We start from the raw sequence: 23303 nt of genomic DNA, 5'->3' as shown, positions 1-23303 counted from the left end.
CTCTGCCTCTCCATTCTAATCAATGTAAATTGGGTCAGCTCTCCGCTGTGAATTACAAATTGGATCCGAAGCTGGAGGGTCACTGGGCCTGCCACTGCACCTCCTTCCCGCCACCATTAGCTGGGAAGCTGCGCCGAAGATCTTTTCTAAATAAATCAGACTTTATTGTAAAACTCGCCCGCTGACGAGACACAACCTCATTAGCATTGATTTTAAAATAAATTATTGAAAGTGGCTGGCCTGCTCTTTGCATTTGTAAAAAAAAGAGGAGAATGTAAATGTATTTGCAATGATAAAAAATGAAAAGGCAAACTTGATTCCTTCACCCTTTCAGGCAGCAGCACTTTAATGCAGTCATGGTACAAAAATGGGAAAAAATACAAATGTGTTCTGTGCAGTTCGATTCCAGCCCGATATTCTGATTTCCACTGTGGTCACCTAGAAGGGAGAACTGCTGGCTACAGAGCGTGCCACATCACTAGGTTTTGAGGTGACACATACAGGGAAAGTCTCAGCTGGGTGTGGTGGTGGATGATTGTCAGGAGGCTGAGGCAGGAGGCTGAGGCAGGAGGATTGCCATGAGTTCGAGACCAGCCTGAGTTATCCAGTGAGTTCAAAAAAGCCAGCTGGCCTCAAAAAAAAAAAAGCAGGGGGACCCTCAGTCCCCACATCCATTCTCTCTAGTTCCCACGATACAGGGAGTGGGCTCAGGCCCAGGAGCCCGGCGGTGAAAACCCTGAGGACAATGCTGTCACAGTGACCGGAAGCACCTTCCACACCTGGTTGTGCTGGCGCCCCTCTAAGTGCCTTCCTGGCTCCAAAGAGAGAGGCAAACAATTTATTTCAGGTCCTCCCCAGACTCGAGCTGGCATCTTTCAAGCTCCCAAATCAGGACTACAAGACAACAGGGGAAAAGGAAGTCTTTGCTGTTGTTGCTGCTGTGTGACTCAGGGTGTCGTAACACAGCCTGGGGTGGCCTTCAGTTCTCTATGACCCTCTGCTCAGCTTCCTGAGGCTGGAGATTCTGGGCATGCGCCACCATCCTCGTAAAAAAGTCCTTCTGGTTGAAAAAAGGCGGTCAACCAGCCGGCTACATTTCTTATTTTTTGTGAATCTGTCACAAGGGGTTTTAATTTAATTTAACATTATTTTTTTGAGACTGTAATTTTAAAAGGTTATTTTCAGATGTATTTTTAGGCTAAAGAGCTCGCTGAAGTCCTAAGAATATTATCGGGAGGGTTCTCATTACATGGATTGGGGAATACATCTCTTTTTGAGGGAGAATTGAAATTCACGTGCCAGCTCAACTTCAAATAGTAATAGATTATTATGGTCCTAGGTCCTCACAGGGCATATGGGACCCCAACCTTACACAGGTTTTAAACAAATTAACCTCTAAAGATTGCTGCCCACTTATTACATTAAATGCTCTACTTGATCCCCAAATATCTCATCTCGCGGGGGAAAGCCGTGGAAGAAGATTGGGTTAGCCCAGCAAGCACAGCGGGCAGCCGGGGAGTCGATTTCAATCAACGATCCTGGCACAAGGTCAGGTTCACTAATGAGGAGCTGGAACAACCGGACCAAAGCCACCCGGGAGGGCCAGAGGGGAGCCGCTTCTGCTCCTCTCGACACCTGGCTCCTCCCCGAAGGGCTGCTCTGAGGGCCCTGCGACATGGCGGCCCCAGCAGCAGAGAGAACGACTCCCAGACAGCGCGGACTGACTGAAGCTGGAGGAGCACCAACCGCATCAGTGTGGACCAGATGTCAAGGAGACATCTGCCCTGGCGGCACATGCGCCAAGAACAGACAGACTCGGGAGCGCAGAGCAAGTGGGCAGAAAGGATGCCAGAGGCCCTCTTGTCTTTTATTTATTTCTGGAGACAGGGTCTTGCTTTGTGGTTCAGGCTGACCTTGAACTCACCATGGAACCCAGGTTGGCCTCGAACCCCAGGCGATCTTCCTGCCTCAGCCTCCCGAGTGCTGAGAGGACAGGTGTGGGGCACAGCCCACCCGGCTCCTTGGCCCTCTTTAGACAACGTTGAAAATACAAGCAGGAGGCTGACCGCAGCTCAGCTCTCATTGTTACTTCAAATACTTTGCATCCTGACTGCGTGGTTCGACCTGGATGGACCACACCTAAGCCCAATTTGTGCTAATGGCAACACTCGGAATGCTCTGAATTTAATTTCACAAATAATCACTGAGCATCTATGCACTGGGGAGAAAGACGTGACATAGATGGTGGAGATCAGGGTTGAAATAAAGCTTTTTTTTAGCTGGATGGAGTGCTGGGGGGACTCGGGAAGGGGTGCGAGTGGTGGTGGCGGTGGTGGTGGGGTTCATGGGCTCAAATTGGGGCCACTTAGGGTAGGAGACCTGGCTGGGTTGGTTCCGGCTGCTGCTGGCTGGGGAACCTGAGGGGCTGGGCTGGGGCGAGGAGAGAAGGCCTGGGGTGTGGCGGCTTGGTCCCTGTCACTGTATTGTTCTCTCTCTCCTCTCCCACCCCTGCCCCTTCCCAGGGCTCTGGGCACTGCCACCGAGGGCAACATCACACAATGCTTCCGCTTCATTCTGACCATAAACAACGCAGTTCTGGGCTTTATTCTAAAGTGACCTGGTGGCTGCAGCAGCTTCAGGACACAGCCAGTGCCTCATCTTCTGGGATCTCTCCAGAGGACACAGCTATTGTTATCCTGGCTGCTACCAGGCCTGGGGCCAGCTCTGCAATGCCCTTGGGCAACTTCCTGGGTTCCAGCATTGAGGCCCAAACCTCAAGCTGATGAAAGCTGGCTTCACGGGCACTTGGAGTCGCAGGCGGCCTCAGGGGGCCTTGGGGAGCTGAGAAAGGGCTCTCCGGCCTCTGGCACCCACATGCAACCTGGGCGTTACTTTGTGGAGATCCTTGCAGGTTAATCGGTGGCTGGTGAGATCCCCAAAAGTGAAGGGTCCCTTTAGTCTCGGTGCAGGGCTTCAGAAATCCCAAAGGATGCTCATCCAGAAACTCTATTCTTTTTTTTTTTCCCGGTACCGGGAATTGAACTCATGATCTCACACTTGCCAGGCAGGCGCTTATGCCACTGAGCTAAATCCCCAGCCAAAGAAGCTCTATTCTTCCAGACTAACATTTTTGGGGTGTGGCTGAAAACTCTGAGTGTTTTAGTTTTTTTCCCTCTCAGGGACAGGACAGCAAATGCTAATTATCCCATGATGAACGGGATGGGGCGGATTGAGTCTGATGACCCAGATATTGCTTTACTTGAGGAAAAATATATTTTTTATTGACATGTATGTGCTCCATATGTCTCTCCATGTAAATTACACTCCAGGTGGGAAGCTTCCCAACGGAGACTATGTAGGCTGTGTAGACCCCATCTCAAAGGCCAGGCTTCGCAGAAGGGTCGCCATGCTAAGCGTCCTTCCCAGGCTGGCGTGGTGGCGCACACTTGCTATTCTAGCACTGGGGAGGCTGAGGCAGGAGGATCACCACGAGTTCAAGGTCAGCATAAGGTTACATTTAAGACACAGTCTCAAGAAAATCCAAAAAAGAGAGAAAGTATCCTTCACAAAGTGCATGTGCCTGCTGTCATGAAAACAGTGCCAGACGACCTTGCTGCTGCCACTGCCAATGGGGAGGTGGTGCTAGTGCCACCGGCAGGCCTCGAGGTGGGTGTCCCCCCCCAGCACCCGGCCTCACAGTAAAACCAGCTCCACTTTCCATGGGCTCAGGATTCTCAGTGTTGCCAACGCCCACCTGGAACTAGTGGTCCCCCAGCTCTTCAAGAAGGTGGCACTTCCTGCTAGGCGGCCACCGCGTTCCCACAGCCAGCACCTCCCCAGCGCCCCCTGCCTGCGGGGGCTCCGTGCGGAGAGCTCACAGACTTCAGATCCCAGGCCCTGGCCGTGCCCCTCTAGCGTCACCTTCCATTGCCCCCTGGTCTGCGAGCCAGAGAGGGCAGGGAGCGCACCCTGCGCCCTCAGCCTGCCACTGTGGTCCTCGTGGGCTGCGAGTCACACACCCCCACTGCTGCTTTTCCACTCCCTTCTGTATTTTGAGGCTGGGTCTTGCTAAATCCATCAAGTTGTCCAGGCTGGGTTCGAACTTGTGCTCCTCCTGCCTCAGTCTCCCAGAGTGCTGGGATACAGCTGTGCGCCCCCAGCCCAGCTAGTTGGTGGTCTCTTGTGAGCCAGGTGATGGGATGTGTACGGGCTCGAGGATCTGCCATGGCAAAAGGAAGGAAACTGGGCAGGCACAGTGTTGTCCTCTGGCGACACAGGGAGGCCAGCCAGCTGCTATTGCACTAACTGTGCAGAAAGGGGCCCTGGCTTTCTGACGGCGAGGCCACCCTCACTTCAGTGGTTGATGGCTTCTTGGAGGGGGCAGATGCATCTGTAGGCCGGGGCGGGCGATTCTCCGCCGTGCAGGGCGTTGGGAAGATTCCCGGTGCCCTGCAAGGCCCTGTACCCCTGAGGGGAGGAGCTTGGGCAGTGGAGTGGGGCAGGAACAGGCTTATCAAGAAGCCAGTTATATTTTTTTGTCCCACATGGAGTAAAGGGATGGCTCCAGACTCATTTTCAGTGGCTCTTTCTCTTTGTTCTACATCTGTATCAGTTCTCTCCTTCCGGCTCCTTTCCTTCCTTCCTCCCTTCCTTTTATCTGAGACAGGGTTTAGCTATGTAGTTCAGGTCTCAGATTCTCAGCAATCCTCCTGCCTCAGCCTCCTGAGTCCACAATTGCAGGCACCACCCCGCCAGGCATAATAAGACCTTTTCTTTGCACCCCACAAAGGCAAGGCGATTGAGTGGGAATTCCCCAGCGTGTTCTTCCACAGCCGTGACCCCAAGTGGAGTGGCACCTGGAGGGTCCCCAGGCCTGGGCAGGAGGCTGCGGGAGCTCACTGGGAAGGCTCAGGCTGAGCCAGGGAGCACCTCTCCTCTCTGGGCTCTCGGTAGGAATGAGATCCATCTCCGCACCCTGCTGCTGGGGCGGAGCAGGCCGTGAGCGGGAAGATTCTCAGAGGAGCTGTGTTTTAATGTTGCAATTTGATTCAATTTTCCACTCTATAAAATTACCCATCACCGCTCACTGCTTCCTAACAGACACCTTCACTCTTAATTTAACAATCCTATCGAATTCTGCCAGGGAAATTGGAAAAATTTATCACCTGTGAAATTTTATTTTCCTTTGGTTGTATCTGTTTTTGTAAAACTTCATTAACGACGATGACTTGCTGAGGAAATTATCATTTTTTTTCAACTTCAGACACAAGAAACGGCCGACCTCCACCAAGATATCATTTGCATAATAAAACACAACAAAAAGAGACCGGGGAAGGGATTGGCAGAAGCTGGAAGGGCTGGGGAAAGCCTATTCTCCTGGGTAGGGATGCACAGCCACAGAACTGCTGCTTCTTTTTTCTCTTTTTCTTTGGTTTTTTGAGACAGGGTCTGTCTAGACCAGGCTAGCATTGAGCTCATGGCGACCCTCCCGCCTCAGCCTCCTGAGTGCTGGGCTGACAGGTGTGTATCTCCACGCCTGCCTTCACAGCCCTTCTCCTTGACTCGGGTCCCAGTAAAGTAGCTTTGATCCCAGAGGAGACAAGAATCTAGAAGCCGGGTAGGGGGGAGACTCTGACTGCTCTTAGGAAGCCTTAAAATCCAAGTTTCCCACTGACGATGCCTTCAGCCACCAGCCCCACATCAGGGGCCTGAGCGTTAAAGATTCTGCGGCCCTTCTGAGATGGAGCTTTATATTGCTATAAATCTGGGCTTAACTCGAGGATCTTAGCAGAGTGCTGACCCCTGGCAAATGTCCACAGCAGCTCTTTTGAGAATGGGGTGGAAGCTCAGCATCCCTCATGCACAGTTAAAGGCTTGGGTGTGGTTTCCACTGCCTGACCCGAACTGTGCTGTGTGGATGCCCCAGGACTGTTTTCTGTGACGCTGGTTTATCCTGCTGTGGGGAGAAAAGAGACCCATCATGTAGGTCTGCCTCATGCTTTGTTGCTGTTATTGGAGGCAGAGTCCTCCTATGGAGTCCAAACTGGCTTTGACCTCATGACCCTCCTGCCTCAGCCTCCTGAGTGCTAGGATGACAGGCATGCACTCCACGGCCTGGCTCTGAAACCCTTCAGACTTCAGAGGCAACTTTCTGTCCTTCTCAACATTCCGCTAGAAAGAAGTCGTAACTGGAGTTACGACTCAGCCCCGAACTCACGGTGAGCCAGGAAAGCTGGCAGGCCTATTCCAAGCCTTTGACCTCTGGACTCGTGTCAGCAATCTCTGGGCCACACAGAGGAAAGATTCACCTTGCTCCCAGGCCCTCTCTAGTGGAATCCTGTGTCCCTGTGTTCTCTCCTTCACAGAGCGACATTTAGATGTGGCTTCCTCTGAAGGTTTTATTTGCCCACTGGGTCCAAGGTTGCTTTTTTGATTTTTTTATTTTTAAAGCCAGTCAAATTTAGCAGTGGGGGGGGTGGTATACCAACTTTAGTGACACTAATGTTAATAAGTTCTGATAACCCACTGCCATCGGACCAGCCTTGATTTTTCTTTTGAGACAGGGTCTCGCTCTGTAGTCCAGGCTGGCCTTGAACTCTTGGAGATCCCCCTGCCTCAGCCTCCCGAGTGCTAGGACGACAGGCGTGTGCCACTGTGCCTGCTTAGGAAGAGACATGAGAAGGAGCAGTGCCTCACCTGGCAGGACTTCATAGATGTCCTCGTCCCTGTCCTCTGTGGACTCCCTGGTCCTCAGGCTCCCAGGCAAGGTCACGGGTCTTCCCTGGGGAGCAGAATTTGGCGAATCAAAGCCATCGATATCATCATATGTCTCTTCCGCTTCCTCTCCCTTCTCCTCCTCCTCTGCTTCCTCCTCTTCTTCACAGGGGATGGTTGAAGAGCTCAGATCTGCAGAGGCCAAGACAAAGGTGAATCAGGGTGGGGTGGGGCAGAGAGGCATGAGGAGGAGGAGGAGGAGGAGGATGAGGCTAAGAGGCATCGAGGACAATGTGATGCCAGGGTAAGAGCGGTTATGTATAATGCCGCCTGGGGGACAGGAGGGAGGGCTGCACCCGGTGTACACCATCAGCATGGAGCCTTCCTCATAGGAAGATGAGGCTGGATGAAGCAGCCCTGAAAGGGTGACTGTGAAACCAGGCACAAGCAGGAAAACAGGCCTGGAGGGGAAAAGCCAGGGGCCTGTGACCTGGTGTCTCTGGGGTACAGGGAACCAGGGTGACCACGGTAGCTTTTGCAGGGCACCTGAGCTGGAGGAAGCCCTTTTCCCCGATGATCGAAATGCAGGATTGCAGACCAGTGTGCTTGTAGAGAGGAACAGAAATGGGCAAAATCTGGAGAAGAAAAAGGGGTTGGAAGAAATACAGCAGCAACACAGCTCCCCAAAACCCTGCTCTGGGGCCTTGGTCAAGTGGGTGGGGGTGGGCAAATGCAGCCCCCTGGGGCTCGGGGACAGAAGGAGGCTCCTAGAAGGATTCTGCAACCCTTGTCAGTGAAGTCAGAGTCCTCACAGGCGGGAGGGATCAAAGAAAACACGCCGCAGAGTTGGCGGCTCACAGCCAACCTTATTATTTGGTTGGTTTTAAAGGAAACTGGGATGAATAATTCCTTCAATGCAGGAGTCTGAAAGTACCACGGGGTACAGCTCAATAACACTGCTCTGACTTTTATGGAGGTTTACACACTTAGGGGTATATTACACGCATAAATCCCAGCACCTAGATGCGCGTGTGCCCCGTCGCCTGTGCCTGGTCCCGCTCTGTCGTAGGCGGCTGGCAGATGCCATCGTTTGTTTCTGTGATAGCGATGGCAGAACTGGGTGAGGCAGGCAGTTCTGTCGTGAAAGCCTGGCGCGTCCTTGGCATTCACCCTGAAATCTTGCAGAGGGTTAGAGGGGGCCGGATGCAGAGCGGTTGCAGGGCCGACTGCGGGCAGAGGGCGAGGGACCACTCCAGGCAGCTCGCAGCTCGAAGCCACAGGGCCTGCAGGGTCCCCTCCAGCGAGCGGTGGCCGGCAGAGGATGGCCGAGGCGCAGGCCTGTGGCAGGAGCGCTGTGCGGTTGCTGGGAAGCAGCCGCTGGTGTTCATTGTCCAGGTCTCTGCCCTGGTCAGTTTAGATTTCCACTCCCCACTGAGACTAAACCTAGAAGCGCTGTGGACGCCGGCCAGTGTGACTGAGTGGAGCTGGATGTTGGGGGTTTTCTGTCCAGCATACAAGGAAGGCAGGTAGGAGACAGCAAATTGGACAGGGCTGGCTCCCAGGATTTCCTTTCCCTGGTGCTCAGGAAGTGGGGTGGCATCGGAGGTCACCTCCAGCTGGACTACGACCTCACCTTCTGATTGACACGCGGCGCTGCTTGTGTTAGAAGCGGGGGTGGGTTGGGGATGGGGCACGTGGGGACGCGAGAGGGGAGAGAGGGCGGAAGAAAACACCCGGGGAAGCTTCCGGCCTGGCACTTCCGGCCTTGCACTTCCGGGAGGCATAGACTTCCGCATCCGGGACCTGCCGCACTCACCCTTTATCAGGAAGCTGATCTGATCCACCCAGTCTCTGGCTTCCGCTGGGCTTGCAGCTGTGAACTGAAATTAGCAAATTAATTTATCACCTGCACTGAAATGTCCACGAATCCTAATAGAGAGCTCCAAGGGGAGAAACCTGTGACTTTTAGAGTCAACTTTAAGGATCAGATTCGCTGCCTGATTAATACTTAAAAAAAAAAAGCTGACTCAAAGCCATTTTACATACTCAGAGAAAACACAGTTTTGTTTGTTTTGCTTGTTTAAGAGAGGGTCTAGCTGTGTAGTTCAGGCTGGCCCTGAACTCACTATGTAGCTCAGATGGCCTCAAACTCTCCCTGTGATTCTCCTGCTTCAGCCTCTCCAGTGCTGGGATTGAGGCATGCACCACCGTGCTAGGCTGATGACAGCTTTCAAAACCCAGGTTTTTATATTCGTGTGTGCGCATTTGATTATCTACTCCTTCATCAGGCATTTATTTGACAAAAGTGTACAAGAGAAAAAAAAGGAAGACAGTTCCCCTCTGACGTGAGGGCACTTATACTGACAGTATTTTTCTTTTCTAGCCCCAGGGCTGGGGCTAGAACCCAGAGCCTCATGCAGGGACCAGACAGGTGTTCTACCACTGAGCTACAATAGCAGCTGGAGCATTAGCTGGAGACTGGAAACACTTATCATTACTGTGAGGGCAGGGTAAGGAGGGGCGCTGGAGCGGTACAGTGTGGGCTGGAGTTTTATAAAGAGCTGGTGGAAGCCAGGCGGGGAGGCGGGCAGCTCGGCTCCATGGGGAATAAACAGAAACAGATGAAGAGCTGAGGGCCAGAGGAGGGTGAGATGGAAAGCCAAACGTGCACAGCTGAGGGAGAACCTGCAGGCCATGAGGATGGTTTCAATTCAGTGGCCTGTAGAAGAGAAGGGAAGTAAACTGCATCCCGACCACAGGACAGGCTGGTGAGAAACCAAGAGTCCTGCACATTGTCATCCTTTGTTCCTTTTTGGATGGGGCAAGGTCTTGTTATGCAGTTCAGCCAGGCCTTGAGCTCGCCAGGTAGCCTGGGCTGGCCTTGAACTCACGGCAATCCTCCTGCCTCAGCCTCCCAAGTACAGAAATGGCAGGCGTGTGCCAGCAGCCCAACACCTCATCAGAGTTTAATGGCAGAATCAGAAACATGCTCAGCACACATCTGTGCTATAAAGCACGCCATGGGAAAATTGTTAAAAGTGTAAAAGATTACGGAAATTGCCTAAGGAAGAGGTAGGCCGTTTTATCCAGTTAAGGATGAAGACACTGTGGCAATACAAACAGCTGAGTGCTGGGAAAAACGAGTGGAGGGTTACTGACATTAACCTTAGCGTGCTTATCGGTTAGCAAAGGTTTTACTACATTGCTTTACTAAAGCTGAGATAAAATCACAATGGCCGGTGAGTAGGATATTTCATACAGATGTAAGATATTTTTTGGTGAAAATCATTATTTACCCATAACCATAATTTTTGATTGTTTTAGTTAATTTTACAATGAGTGGCAAATACAGCGAGTAAAGGTTCAGGAAATATAGACGTGAACACAGCGAGGACACGTCTTCTGGTGAAATCCTACACTTCCTTGGTTGTGTGGTCACCCTAGGGACTGCTGTCACGGGTACCCGTGTGGCCGCCCTGCCACGTGGGAGGGCTCCTTCCGAGAGGGAGGTGGGAATCGGAGGAGAGGGCATTTTCCACTCTGAATTTATTTATTCATTTACTTTTGGTACCGAGGCTCGAACTCGGGACCTTGAGCTGGCCAGGCGGGTGCTGGTAACCCTGAGCTATGTCCCCGGCTCTGAGGAGAGAGAACCAGCTGGGAATAAGGGGAACAGGAGCAGAGGTGTGGAGGAGCTGGCTGCAGGTGAGTGGGACAGGCCTGGGGGACAGAGACAGAGACGGCCTTTCCATGCTGGGACATTATCTGGGACAGCTCGGTGACAGAGGAGGCCCTGTGCCCTGGGGAAGGCACGGCCGAGGGGCTGAGGGGCATGTGGCCAGGGAGGTCACCGGCCAGGGTTCCGCAGGACGGGACATCCTCCGTCCCTCTTACCTCGTAGCTGCGTCTGTCCCCGGAGGTCAGCTCGAAGCAGCAGTCCTTCCTGGAGTCCCTGCGCAGGTGCGGGGCCATCCGGACACTGTAGCCCTTCATCACGAAGGTCCCCTTGGGCTGTTTGCCTGCAAGACAGCGAAACTCCCTGGAAGGAAGGCATCGTCCTGGTGATGTCACATCAAAGCCCGGAGACAGTGGCACGGTCCCCAGGGCCCTGGACGGTCAGGAGGTTAGGAGCGAAGCTGAGAGGAGGTGACTGTGACAGCCAGGGGACCCCGGTGTCTCGGCAGAGCCGGGGCCACACTCAGCAGAGTGCACAGAGATGAGGACGGGCAGGAAGGCTAGGGAGAAGTGGACACTGCAGCAGGGACAGAGTGACCTCCGGGGCCAGGAGGCTCCTGAGGTCTCAACAGAGCGGCAGTATTAGCATCAGAGCTGCTAGAGGGAAGGGCTGCAGCTCAGGGGGCGCTTGGAGACCTGAGCTCACGCTGTGGCCCTGGCTGGCCTCAAACTGAGAGCGACGCTCCCGTCTCAGCCTCCCGAGTGTTAGGATGACGGGCGTGCACCACCACCCATGGCCGGTCGAAGCTTTTTGCTGCTGATTGTGGTAATGAGGACTGCAAGAGGGTGACAAAATTAAAAAGAAACGCAAGAGAGCAAAGAGCCTTTGTCGTCCCCAGTTGAGCTAGGAAATTCCACTGTCCCCAGCCTAATAAGGCGCTGGCAAGCAGGGAGCCCCGGGACAGTGCTTTCTGACAGGAGAATCTTTTTTCTTAAAGCATCTCTTCCTTCTCTAACCGGCCACTAAGATGCTTTGTTGTTTCTGTGGTGGCCAGATTTTATTTCTCCTGGACGGCCCAATGGTCAATAAAAGTCTCGCAGACTCTCGCTCTCTTCTCCCCGCCCCTCACTGCAAGCAGAAAGCCTCGGGATGGACGGCCCGTCACCGGCCATGCATTTAAATTTGAAGGGCATTTGTACATTTTCACAAGGGCCCAAAGGCTGAAGTTGTGGGAAGAAAATAGCACCAGGCGGGCTGGCTGGCGCACCTGGAATTCAACAGGGCACCGTGATTCCTGGAGTTAGGAGAGGGCTGGAGGGGAGAAGGGTGCAGGCGATGCACTGTGCGGTTTTCCAAGTGTGCACGCCTGCCATGCCAGCACTTAGGAGGCTGAGGCAGGGCGATCAATGCGAGTTTGAGGCAGCCTGGGCTCCGTAGTGAGTTCAAGGCAAAGCAATCCCGTCTCAGAAGAAAAAGAAAAACAGAACCCAAAAGAAAGTATGCTGCTCTCTGTTCCAAGTGGGGCTCACACTTCACTGGGAGGAGATGGGGAGGCTCTGAGGGCTGCAAGATGGCGAATGGAAGGTGAAATTCAGTGACATCTGTAGCAGGTGGGGACAGAGAGAGGTGACTGCCAGGGAGCCCGGAGCAAACCCAAAGGGTCCCGGTCACTAAGCAAAGCCTCAGGTCTTCCTGCTCCCTTAGTACTAGAGGTGCAGAGCTCCGGCGGTGACTGCGTGGCTGTCTGTGACCCCCAGACGGCAGAGCCAAGCAGCAGGGCAGGGATGGGCTCGGGGAAGGAGCAGGGAGCCAAGGCAGAAAAGGGTTCGGGGAGGAAAAAGGTTAACTCTGCCGGCCTCCCTGAAGCAGGCAGTGCACAGGAAGCCCCTGCAGGGATGGATGATTTTTGTTTTGTGTTTGAGACAAAGTCTCGATGTGTAGCCCAGGCTGACCTTCAACATACAGAGATCCTCCTGTCTCAGCCTCCTGAGTGCTGGGATGGCAGGTGTGATACCACCCGAGTTTAAACGTTTGATTTTTTTTGAGACAGGGTCTTACTATGTAGTTCAGGCTGGCCTTGAACTCACTATGCAGCCCAAGCTGGTCTCAAACTCACAGAGATTCTCCTGCCTCAGCCTCCCAAGTGCTGGGATGACAGGCGTGTGCCACCATGCCTGGCTGAGTATTGTTTTTTTTGAATGCCAAACATTCCATTTGGATCATATTTGTTATTTGTTGTAATACACGGCAGCCCCCTGGGATACGGACTGCATTATCTTCCCCTGTGCAAAGAGCTCGACCCTAAAATGGCTGTGTGTGCCGGGCAGTGTGGGGCCGTGTCTGCCCTAGCTGTGGTCAGCTGAGGATCCACCTGCAGGGGCAGAGCAGGGTCGGGGCTGCTGGGTGCTTACTCTTTTCGCTGGCGTAGTAGATGAAGAGATCTCTGCCCAGCACGCACCATCGCTTCTGCCACTCCGACCCGAAGAAGCTGTGATCTGCACGGACCGAGCAGGAGATGGAAATTCAGGGAACTGAGTTGCCCCGGAGCCCGCAGATTCCGCTGTGCACAGCCCCGGCCTCGCCGCTGTTCCCCGGGTTGATGGGCTCTGAAGCCCAGGTGCCCAGGCCAGTCCACATAGACACCGGCCCGTCTCTGAGCAAGCACCTGCCTCCGTGCGCTCTGCTGACCGCCTTCACCTCTCCTGGGTTCTACTCTAATCCTGCGCCTTCTGAATTGTCTGTGATGTCTTTGGAATATCCCGGTTGTGTTTTGAGACAGGGTCTTGCTATGTAGTCCGGGCTTCCATTCACTGTGCATCCCAAGCTGGCCTCAGACACACAGCGATCCTCCTGCCTCAGCCTCCCAAGTGCTGGATGACGTGTGCACCACCACATCCGGCTTCTTTTTTTAAAATGTTGAAGAAGTTTTATTTTTGTTTTTATTAGTGCGTGTTTTGTAGCATACCATGATTACATTCATCATGGTTTTTAAAATATTTTTTGTTTTTAGGTATTGGAGACTGCTTCTAGCAGCTGTAGCACAGCAGGCAAGTACTCTACACCTGCAGTGTTCCATCCTGTCTCAAATTGGGTTTTGAGACACAGTCTTGCACTCTAGAGCCGAGGCTGGCCTCAAAGTTTTGATTCTCCTGCCTCATCATCCCACATTGCTGGGATTACAGGTGCGCAGGTACGAGATGGTATTATTTTTTTTGTACCTGGGATCAAACTCACCACCTCGAGCTTGCCAGGCAGGCTGAGCTAAATCCCTGGCCCTCCCCACTTTTTCTTTCTTTTTGAGACAGGGTCTCGCTATGCAGTTCAGGCTGGCCTTGAACTCACTTTGTGGCCCAGGCTGGTCTCGAACTCCCAACCATCCTTCTGCCTCAGCCTCCTGAGTAGCAGGATTACAGGCGTGAGGCACCACGCCCAGTTCTTTTGCATTTTTGAGACAGGGATTCAGTTATATAGCCCAGGTTGGCCTCAAACTCCTGGTGACCCTACTGCCTTAGCCTCCGGACATTGGGACTATGCAAAGTTTAAGGGCCGTTCCACCCTGTGGACAGTGTGGGTGCAGCTGGACCCACCCTATCCCCCCTGTCCAGCTCAGCCTAGCTGTCCTTTGGGCCTAGTGCAGGCCCTGAGTGGAGAAGAACTGAAGCGTCCACCCCTCCCCTCGGCTCCCTGCCCTTCCCCACCGCCAGTACCTTTGCTCTTCTTCTCCAGGTAGCCCTGTTTGAGGATGCTGTCCAGCTCCTGGGCGCCCCGAAGGAACCCTTCCATGCCTGAAAGAACATTAGTCACCATGTGGGAGGCTGCGAGGTTCCTTCTACCCGCCACAGTCCCGTGAGCCCCGCCTGCGCAGTCCCTGTGGGATCCGGAGAGAAGCAAATTTGCCCTCTTCCTATTATATCTGTGCTACCGTGCTCAAAATAATCTCCACGTACATTCATTTAACGCAAGGGGAGGTCGCTGAAATAGGCTGATAGGTAGGAAGAGGACTCCAGAGCATTAAGAATTGTTTTGCTTTTTTTTAAAGACAGGGTCTTACTATGGAGCTCAGGCTGGTCTGAAACTCACAATGATCCTCCTGCTTCAGCCTCCCGAGTGCTGAGATTACGTGTGTGTTATCACCATCTTTTTTTTTTTTTTTTTAAACAAATGGCCAGTTTCAAGAACACAAATTTTATTAAGTTCACCATGCAAGGTGAACCTGGCAGCAATGGCCAAGTCTGAATTTCCTTGAAGTCTTAGAATTGTAGCCTGAGCACAAGCCATGCTCTCTAACTCTCATCTAACCGTGCGCTGCCTGGGTTTCAGCAGCCTCCTTTGGTCCAGATTTATTGAGAAACCAATGCCCAGGCACAGTATTGCATTCCTGTAATTCCAGCCCTGGGGAGGCTGAGGCAGGGGGGTTTTGGTGAGTTTGAGGCTAGCTTGCGCTATGAAGTGAGTTAAAGTGTGACCTGAACTACAAAGAAAGTTCCCAAACCCTGTCTCAAATAAGCAGCCAACCAGCCAGCCAGCCAACAACAGAAACAAACACCAAAACAAAACCAAAAACCCGCTGAAAAACAAAACCAACCCTCCCCTCACAGATTTATTGAGAAGTCAAGATCCTAATTCATCTTCCTTCCCTGGGGTTTTACACTTTACAGAAGAGAAGGGCAAAGGGCCGAGGAAAGAGTTTATTCCTTGAAACTAAAGTGAAACAGTGCTGGGTGTAATGGCACCTGTCATCCAGCCCGAGGAGGCTGAGGCAGGAGGATTGCCATGAGTTCAAGGCCACCCTGGAGCCACATAGTGAGACCTTGACCCTAAAAACGAAAACAAAATCAACCAAACACTCCAAGGACAATACCTTCCCCCAAATGGACAGCTGTTTTTGTTTTTTAAAAAACACAGCTCTACATTTCTTGGCATTCTGGTTTTTTTTTTTTTTTTTTTTTTTTTGGTCTTTTTCCTTTTTATCGGTACCAGGGATCGAACTCACAACTGCCTGCTTATAAGACAGGCACTTATGCTGCTGAGCTAAATCCCCAGCCCCTTGGCATTCTGTTTTTGTTGTGTGGGGCTGGGAACACAGCTCTGGTCCTCCCGCACGCTGAGCACCTGCTTACCCTGGTGCCCTATCTCAGCCTCACCCTTAATTACAGAAAAATGAGGGGAGTGGCTAGCAGAATATCAGCACTGATTTATTATCTGGTTCCCAAGCCCAAATCTCTTGGTTTGTCTTAAACATTTTATAAAGCAGAGCAAAAAAAGAGACACAACCCAGTAAGACACAAGCCACCTGGGAGTCAGCTGCCCACCGACAGGATGCCCTGAGACCTTTGAGTGAAATCATGCTTTTCAACCAAGCAATTTTTGTGTTACAGTTCAGAGACAGGGTCAGCCTGAACTTGAGCTCATGGAAATCCTCCTGCCTCAGCCTCCCCAGTGCTGGATGCCAGGCAGGTGGCACCACGGCCGGCCAAACAATTAGTGTTTTGCACATCTGCATTTATTAGGGGGTGAGCAAAAAGTGAGGTGGTACCTTTTGCTCAGCACTTTGCCTGCTTCTGTTTAAACAGTAACGTTTTAGGGCGCCCTCAAATGCAGTTAAGATTCTAAGCTGTTTCACACACGTTTTAAAGATTCAGATGGCGGCAGCCCCTAGTCATTTCAGTGTCACGTGCCCGATTCTTTCTCCCGTGGTCCCAGCTTCCTCGTTCATGAGCCGTTTCCACTCGTGTTTTGCAGGGAGCAAAGTGCAGCCATGTACGTCCTTCTGGGTGGCTCTCAGGGCTGGGCCAGAAACGTCCCTTCCCTCCCGCAGCTATGGTCTGCTGCCGCTCTGTAACTGCTTCCCAGGGAACAGCAGCAGGTTCTGCTGGGCTCAGGCATTGGGAGGGGTGGGCACTGGGCACAGGAAGCTCTTTGAAGAGAAGCCCAGCTCAGAAGTGCTGCCCAGCCTGGGTGTGGTGCGCACCTGTAGTCTCAGCACTCGGGAGGCTGAGGCAGGAGGGTCTCACCCTCTCAACTACAAAGTGAGCCACTGCCTCAAAAAAAAAAAAAAAAAAAAAAAAAACAGAAAAAGAAATGCTGTTTGAAAAAGCACCCCTGGGGCCTCACATTTCAATGAAAGCCATGGGAGAAAAGATAAACAGAATTTTGCAAGCTTGGTGGTCCAGCTCTTCCCACAGGCTGCTGTTCCCTCTCTTCCCTCTGGATTTTTTGAGACAGGGTCTGGCTCTGTGGTTCAGCTGACCTCCAGCACGCAGTGATCCTCCCGCCTCAGCCTCCCGAGTGCTGGGCTGCCAGGCCTGTACCACCACGCCCGGCTCCTCTTCATTTTAAAGGTCTTGTTCATCCAAAGAGACACAGCCTCGCAGCCTCGGGTAAAGACGTCAAGAGAATGAATCATAAAAAGCCACGCTAAACGTTTCTATTAGAATTCAAGACTCCTTAATGCAAATCTAAACACTGCTTTATGGAACAGGTCTAATTATGAAAATGGGCTGCCATGGGCCACGTGCAAGCTCGGGCAGAACCCGGGGGAAAGGGACCCCATCAAGGTGGCTACCCAGCTCCCCGGTCCCGCTGGCAGGTGCAGAAAAAACGCTTGAGAGCTGCTCTCGTTCTGAGGTTCTGATTCCAGGCTCCAGAGGGGGCCTGCGGAGACCGAGTGGCTGGCATGGAGCCCCAGGGGGTGGAAGGAGGGGCGCGGGCTCTGCTTATTAATTGCATTTGCTCGGGTGCATCACCAGCACCAGCACCAGCGGGAGCCTTTCCTCTCCCAGCCGCCACCAGCAAACAAAGGCTGAGCCCTGCTGAGCAGAGATGTTTGAAGGCCAAGCCCCAGGGTGCTAGGGCAGGAGAGACAGCCCATTCATTCGATTTCCACAGGAGCATTTTTTTGGTTTTATGAGACAGAATCTCACTACATAGCCCAGGCTGACCTCAAACTCCCAACAATCCTCCGCCTCAGCCTCCCCAGTGCTGGGATGACAGGTGTGCATATCAGCTCAGCTCCTGATCCCCAGCTGCCATGCTGTGGGGGGCCGAGGCAAGAGGAGTCTTGGATGCCTGAAGCCACAAGGACAGATACAGAGAGCGGCTTGGTTCACAGTAAAAATATGCAAATAAGGCCAGTATCCTGCCAGTGTTTGTAGCCCCAGCACTGGGGAGGCTGAGGCAGGAGGATCTTGTTGAGTTCAAGGCCATCTCAGGCTACCAGGGTGATATTAAAAACAGAAGCTGTAAGCAGGTGTGTGATTTACTATTTTAAGGCAATACATTTATATTTACATATACAATTACAGAAGAGGTTTTATTACCTGATGAAGACGCCACCACTATCCTGAAAACCAGAAATGTTTTCCAGTTTATTGAGAGTAGACAACCCTTTCAGATAAACCTAAGGGTTTATCCTATTAGATCAGTGCAAGAAAGAATTTTGTTTGTGTCATAATATCTCTCTACCACCGCGCATAACTACATCTCTCAGAATAACCCAGGAAAGGAAGGGTTCGGAGCGGAAGATGTGGGGTCACAGAGTGGAAGCGAGGGCTGCCTGGCTCCCTGGTGGGTGGCAGTGAGCAGCCTCCCAGTGTCCTCCGTCCCACCGGCACCCAGCTCTGCGACAGGAAACAGCAGGGTGGGCTGCCTCTGCCAGGATGGCCGGTCCCCTCGGGATGTGACACGTGGCCTCACGGCAGTCACTGAACCTGCTCGGGAGGCCCTGCCTGCAGGCAGGAGGGCGGGAGAGGTGGGCTGGGGCCACTGAAGCCCCAGGCGTCCCCACCAATCCCACTGCAAAAGAGGCTGAAAAGCGACCTGGTTCCCCCCGAGGAGCAGCACCAAGTGACCGGTGGCCCCAGGCCATCCGATGGTCAATGGGACTTCAGCTATGAGAAGCGGGCAGGGTACGCAGAGGCTCTGAGCCCGGATTCCAAACAATTTACCTTTAGAATAACAGTGGGTTTCGTTTGCATTCTGCTATGCTATTTTTTTTTGAGACAGGGTCTCACCATGTAGTCCAGGCTGGCCTTGACCTCGTGATCCCCTTGCCTCAGCCTCCTGAGGAGTACAGGCCCATGCCACCAAGCCCAGCTTGTTGGTCGAGATTTTTTTGAGCTATAAATTCCGAGTGGTGAGAACTCAGCCTCTGCTGGTGTCTCCCAAGCACTGTCTGAAGTTCCACAGCTGTGTGTGCCATATGCACACACACACACACACACGTGCACACACACATGTACATGCATGCCGTGGGGGTCAGTGCCCTCTCCTTCCTCTCCAGTGCAGGCTTCAAAAAGGGATGGTGCCTGCCAGCCCTGGGCTCCGCAGTGAAAGACACCAGCTTTCTTAGAGCCAGGCGTCAGAAAACTTTTAAAGCAAACCAAGTAGACAATGAAACAAGCAGGCTCAGGACTCATTCTGGTGATTCTCCGGGGGCTCCCCCACCCCGGAAGGAGGACCCGAGGGGGAGCAGTGAGCTGGGCAGCGGCTCTGACCAGATGCTGTTGCCTCCCAGACAAAGGCCACTGCACCCTGGCCGGCTCCCAGTGCTCCGTGCTGGCGGTGGGGGCTGTGGGACAGAAGACTACCACAGGGCGACTGGGGGGGGGGCGTGGATCACGGTCCTCTTTCAAAGTTCTCAGTGTGAGGTTTCAAATCTTTTTTGATGCTTGTTTTGCATCTGGCAAAGCATGAGCCAGTTGGAAAGGGCTTGAGCTTGGCCAGGAGAAGAATTAGGAGGGGGACATGAGGCAGGCCGTCCAGACCCGGAAGTTTCCAACCAGATTGCCAAGTCTGTAATTGCAAAATAAAGTGCGAGATCTCTGAGTTTGTGTGCACAGATCATTAACTAAGGGCTCACACTCAGCATTGGGGCCAGGGAAAAAGAAAGGAAGAAACAGAACAGAACAAAACAAAATTCGAGCACCAAGCACATTTGGAAAGTTACTATGAAGACCAGGCCTTCCTGGGATCTAAACTGGTTCCGGGCATATTTGGCCAGGGCTTGGATGCATCTGTCTGTCTGTCTGTCTTTCTGTCTGACTCTGTTGCTTATGTAGAAAACAGGAGGCCAGGTGTGGTGGTACACGCCTGTCATCTCAGCACTCAGGAGGCTGAGGCAGGAGGATGGCGGTGAATTCAAGATCAGCTAGCTATACAATGCAAATCTTGTCTCAAAAAATAGACAAACAAACAGCAGATGACAAAATCAAAGAAGAAAACAGCAAATCAGGATGAGGCAGGCTTTTGTCAGAGCACAGAGAGAGAGAGAGACAGAGAGAAAGACGTGACATGCCTCTCCCCAGCGCACATCACCAACCCAACAGCAGACGCTCGACCTCCTCCGCCCCGGGACAGCGTGATTTACAGCGTTGGTGGGAGAAGCTAAATCACCACGTAATGAAAACATTAAAGTTAATGTATCACAAGTGAGGAATTTATTACCATTAACTCCAACAAACAGTTATAAAACACCCGTCCTTTCCTGTCCTCGCTTGGGGACGTGGACCCCGGACTTCATTAAGCTCGGCTTCCCCTCTGTCCCTCGCCCGCTCCCGTGTGCTGGCAGCGGCCACCATTTCTTGTTAAGTGGACTGGTTCATTTTCCGGGGCGCCAGGGAGCTGGAGGTGCATTCGTCTTGCTTCACGGCCCCAGTGCAGACGGACGAAACGGGCGGGTGGCCGGGCTGGTGGGGCCAGGGCAGGTCGCTAATGTCACCTGGGGGGTGGGTGACAGGCGCGGTGGCCGGGTGACTCCTCCCTTTGAGATTGCTCCGTGTCCCACCTCGGAAGCCTGAGAGGGAGACCCACTCTGTCTCGGGGACACTGCTTGTTACCTTAAGGTTACTCAGGAACAAACCGGCTGCACGCACTGGGCGGCTAAGGCAGAGGCTTCCCATTCATTCGCTCAAGGAAAACAAACTACAAAGAACGGAGGTGTGTTTTCCGAAAGCTGAAAGCCGACCACCAGTGGGGATTGCCTGAGTGTTTCGAAGCACATCGGGGAGGCAACGTGAAATGTAGGGCTCCCTGACAAATAGTTATAACGGTCACTGGATGACAGTCATACTGCCGGGTGTGTAGTGTGTGCCTGTCATTCCAGTGCCTGGGAGGCTGAGGCAGGAGGGTTGCCGAGAGTCTGAGGCTCAGAGCGAGACCCTGCCTCGAAAAACAAACAGAAAAGATAACGGCAATACTGAATGTTTGGGCCCTACTGCAGTGTTTGTAAAATGCCCTTGTGTGAGACACCTGTGTGGTTCTCATCAATCCACTCATCAGTCTCGACTTCTGAAGGTAAAACCAGGGCTCTTACAACTGGCAAGAGGAGGAACTAAGACAGAAACTCAGGTTTTTAAGAAGCTCGGAAGCTGATTCTGTGGGTTTTCTTTTTCCCTTTCTTTACTACAGACTAACCAACATCTCACCTGAAGGCGAGGTGAGCAATTTTTTATTTGATTGAAAGAATTTGCTGTTATCTCTGTCCCCAGGCTGGCCTTGATCTTGTGATCTTCTTGTCTCGGTCTCCTAAATAGCCAGGACAACAGGCATGTGCCACCAGGCCTAGCAACAATTTTTTTTTTTTTTAAGAGAAGGTCTTGCTGCATAGTTCATTCTGGCCTTGAACTCACAGTGATTCTCCTGCCTCAGCCTCCTGAGTACTGGGATGATAGGCATGTGACACCACACCCAGTTTTAAATCTAGGTTTCTTAGTTCCCATGCCGTGATTTTTAGGAACATCATTCTGAAGTCCTTGTGCCCAGAAGGCACTGGGATTCCAGGATATTCAGGTGTGAAATGGTCTGTGATCTTTGACATCCTTTGCTTTAGACTCTGGACAGGAACCTCTAACCCCAGGTGCCCAGCGGAACTGCTGCCCAGGAAAGGGGCGCAGAGGAGGCCTGCGGGTTTCAGTAGCAGATCCGAGGTGACCAAGGCTAAGGTCCCATAGGAGCAGCCGCTGAAACACAGCGTGGCTCAGGGTGGCAGTCACACACGGCAGGAAACTCTGCCCAGGGCCTTTCATTCCCATTTCCGCAGCCCCAGAGCTGCCCTGGCGAGGACTCCTGCACGGGACGGCATCGGGCCCCCCTGCCCCCAAGGACCAGTGACCCAGACCAGCATTTTGCAGATGGGAGAGGCTCCAAGCACCTGGGGCGTTTCTGCCAGACCCACAGATGAGCTGAGTCTCGGGAAAAGTCAGGTGGATTCAGAAAAGAGCCCCAGACCCGGGGCCCAGGACACCCAAGCTACGGGGCCAGGGTCCCCAGCACCCTGGGCTTTAGGGTGTCAGGGAAGCGGCCCGCTGACCAACACACCCTGCCCTGACGCCTAGATGGCTCACCCTGCGTTCAGTGCCCATTTTCAAATCGGAGCAGGTGCCTGAGGGTCCCTGGGCATCTGCAGAGAGTGCAGCAGAAAGATAGGACCAGGCCGTGCAGGAGGCTAAGGCCGCCTGGGAAACAGCAGCCCGAGGGAGCCCGGGAGGGAGCAGGGGACGGGAGGAGAGACGCTGTGACCGGGAAGGGGAAGGAAAGGTCGGAAAAGGCGGCTGGTAGGAAAGGTCTGCCAGCCACTCGTGGAAGGAAAGCCCGCAGGTGAGCTGGGAGTGAAGTTAGGGACCAAAAGCAGCATGAGAGAGAAGACAGAGAAGATAAACGATGTCAGAACACGGGACAATACCAGCACCTATAACACGGGAAGAAATTCCTCCACTCTTCTGGGTGTTTGGCTTTGTTTATTTGGTACCGGGGATCGAACTCACGACCTCATGCATGACAGGCAGGCGCTGAGCTGCTGAGCGGCTGAGCCGCTGAGCTAAAACCCTGGCCCGGTAAATAATATTTACAGAGCTAAAATACTGCAAACGTTGAGTACTGGTGAGTGAAAAATTATGATGTCACCACATCTGGAAAACAGGAAGAGAAATCAGGGCCAGGCTGGGCAGGGGGCGCTAATCCTCCCACACTGGGACTTGACGGTAGCCCAGGGACGTGCTGCAGGGGACGCATTGGGAAAATCGCTGCTTTCACGCTATTTAGAATCGGGGAGGGACACACAGAGTGGATGGTGGAACGCAAGGGGTCACCCTCCAGTGGGGCTCCAGGGCTGGAAGTGGCTCTGTTTGTAGTAGTTTTTTTAAAACTTTATAGTTACATCCTTTAAGATAAAAAAAAAAAAATCAGGAAATGGAACTGTAGTTTACAGGCTTTTTTTTTGTCTTTTTGAGACGGGGTCTCGCTATGCAGTCCAGGCTGGCCTTGAGCTCACTTTGTAGCCCAGGCTGGTCTCGAACTCGCAACGATCCTCCTGCCTCAGCCTCCCGAGGGCTGGGATGACAGGCGTGCACCACCAAGCTTGGTTCTAGTTTAGGAGTATTTTACAGCGAAAGTGCAGGTTTCCGTGTTTCTATCACGATGCCTATTCTGCGTGGCTGATGAGAGGAAAATCTGAAGGTTAGAGCAAAGGGCATCCGACCACGGAGAGAGGAGAAACCCGAGGGCCACAGAAGCGATTTTACCGACAGGCTTCCCGACCAGGCCTCATCCTAAGGAGACTGGGGGACTGTTGGGCTGTGGTGTTGCCCTGGCACTGGGCTCTGCTGCCTCAGCCCTTCCTGCCCTGGGAACCCTGGAGTCTGGGCGGCCTGGAGAGGCCCAAGCTCAGGCTGCAGTGTCCCGTGTGGCTGTGGCGGGTCTCCCTCTTAGGAAAGTGATCAGAGACTCATTGCTGAGACTCCTCACCCAGGGTGCAGTCGGGTGTGAGCATCAGAGGGGAGGAAAAGGGAGAGCGACCCTGCGTCACTGTTGAGGTGGGCACCACAGCCACTCGGGCTGCCTTGCCCCCGTGCTCGGGCCCTGCCCTGGGCCTGCACCGTGGGCGGATTTGCTTTGTGTCTACCGCACCCCAGGGACC

General features: G+C 53.0%; 2 protein-coding genes across 5 annotated transcripts in view; one reads left to right on the top strand and one right to left on the bottom strand.

The window, feature by feature from the left end:
* Positions 1 to 23303, bottom strand: part of Skap1 (src kinase associated phosphoprotein 1) — a 222539-nt gene that overhangs the window by 33583 nt on the left and 165653 nt on the right. For all 3 annotated transcript variants that reach the window (XM_063251431.1, XM_063251430.1, XM_063251432.1), the window contains 5 exons: positions 14098 to 14175; positions 12802 to 12885; positions 10609 to 10733; positions 8531 to 8594; positions 6697 to 6906 (listed from right to left, as the gene is read on the bottom strand). In XM_063251431.1, coding sequence (XP_063107501.1) covers positions 6697 to 6906; positions 8531 to 8594; positions 10609 to 10733; positions 12802 to 12885; positions 14098 to 14175 — 561 coding nt within the window. The remainder of the gene's footprint in view (positions 1 to 6696; positions 6907 to 8530; positions 8595 to 10608; positions 10734 to 12801; positions 12886 to 14097; positions 14176 to 23303) is intronic.
* Positions 1 to 23303, top strand: part of Pnpo (pyridoxamine 5'-phosphate oxidase) — a 235028-nt gene that overhangs the window by 153204 nt on the left and 58521 nt on the right. The window lies entirely within an intron of this gene.

This window comes from Cavia porcellus, unplaced genomic scaffold (assembly GCF_034190915.1).
Source record: "Cavia porcellus strain 051 isolate PalLab524CR breed Dunkin Hartley unplaced genomic scaffold, mCavPor4.1 scaffold_6, whole genome shotgun sequence".
NCBI lineage: Eukaryota > Metazoa > Chordata > Mammalia > Rodentia > Caviidae > Cavia > Cavia porcellus.
This window is presented reverse-complemented; position numbering and strand designations above follow the sequence as displayed.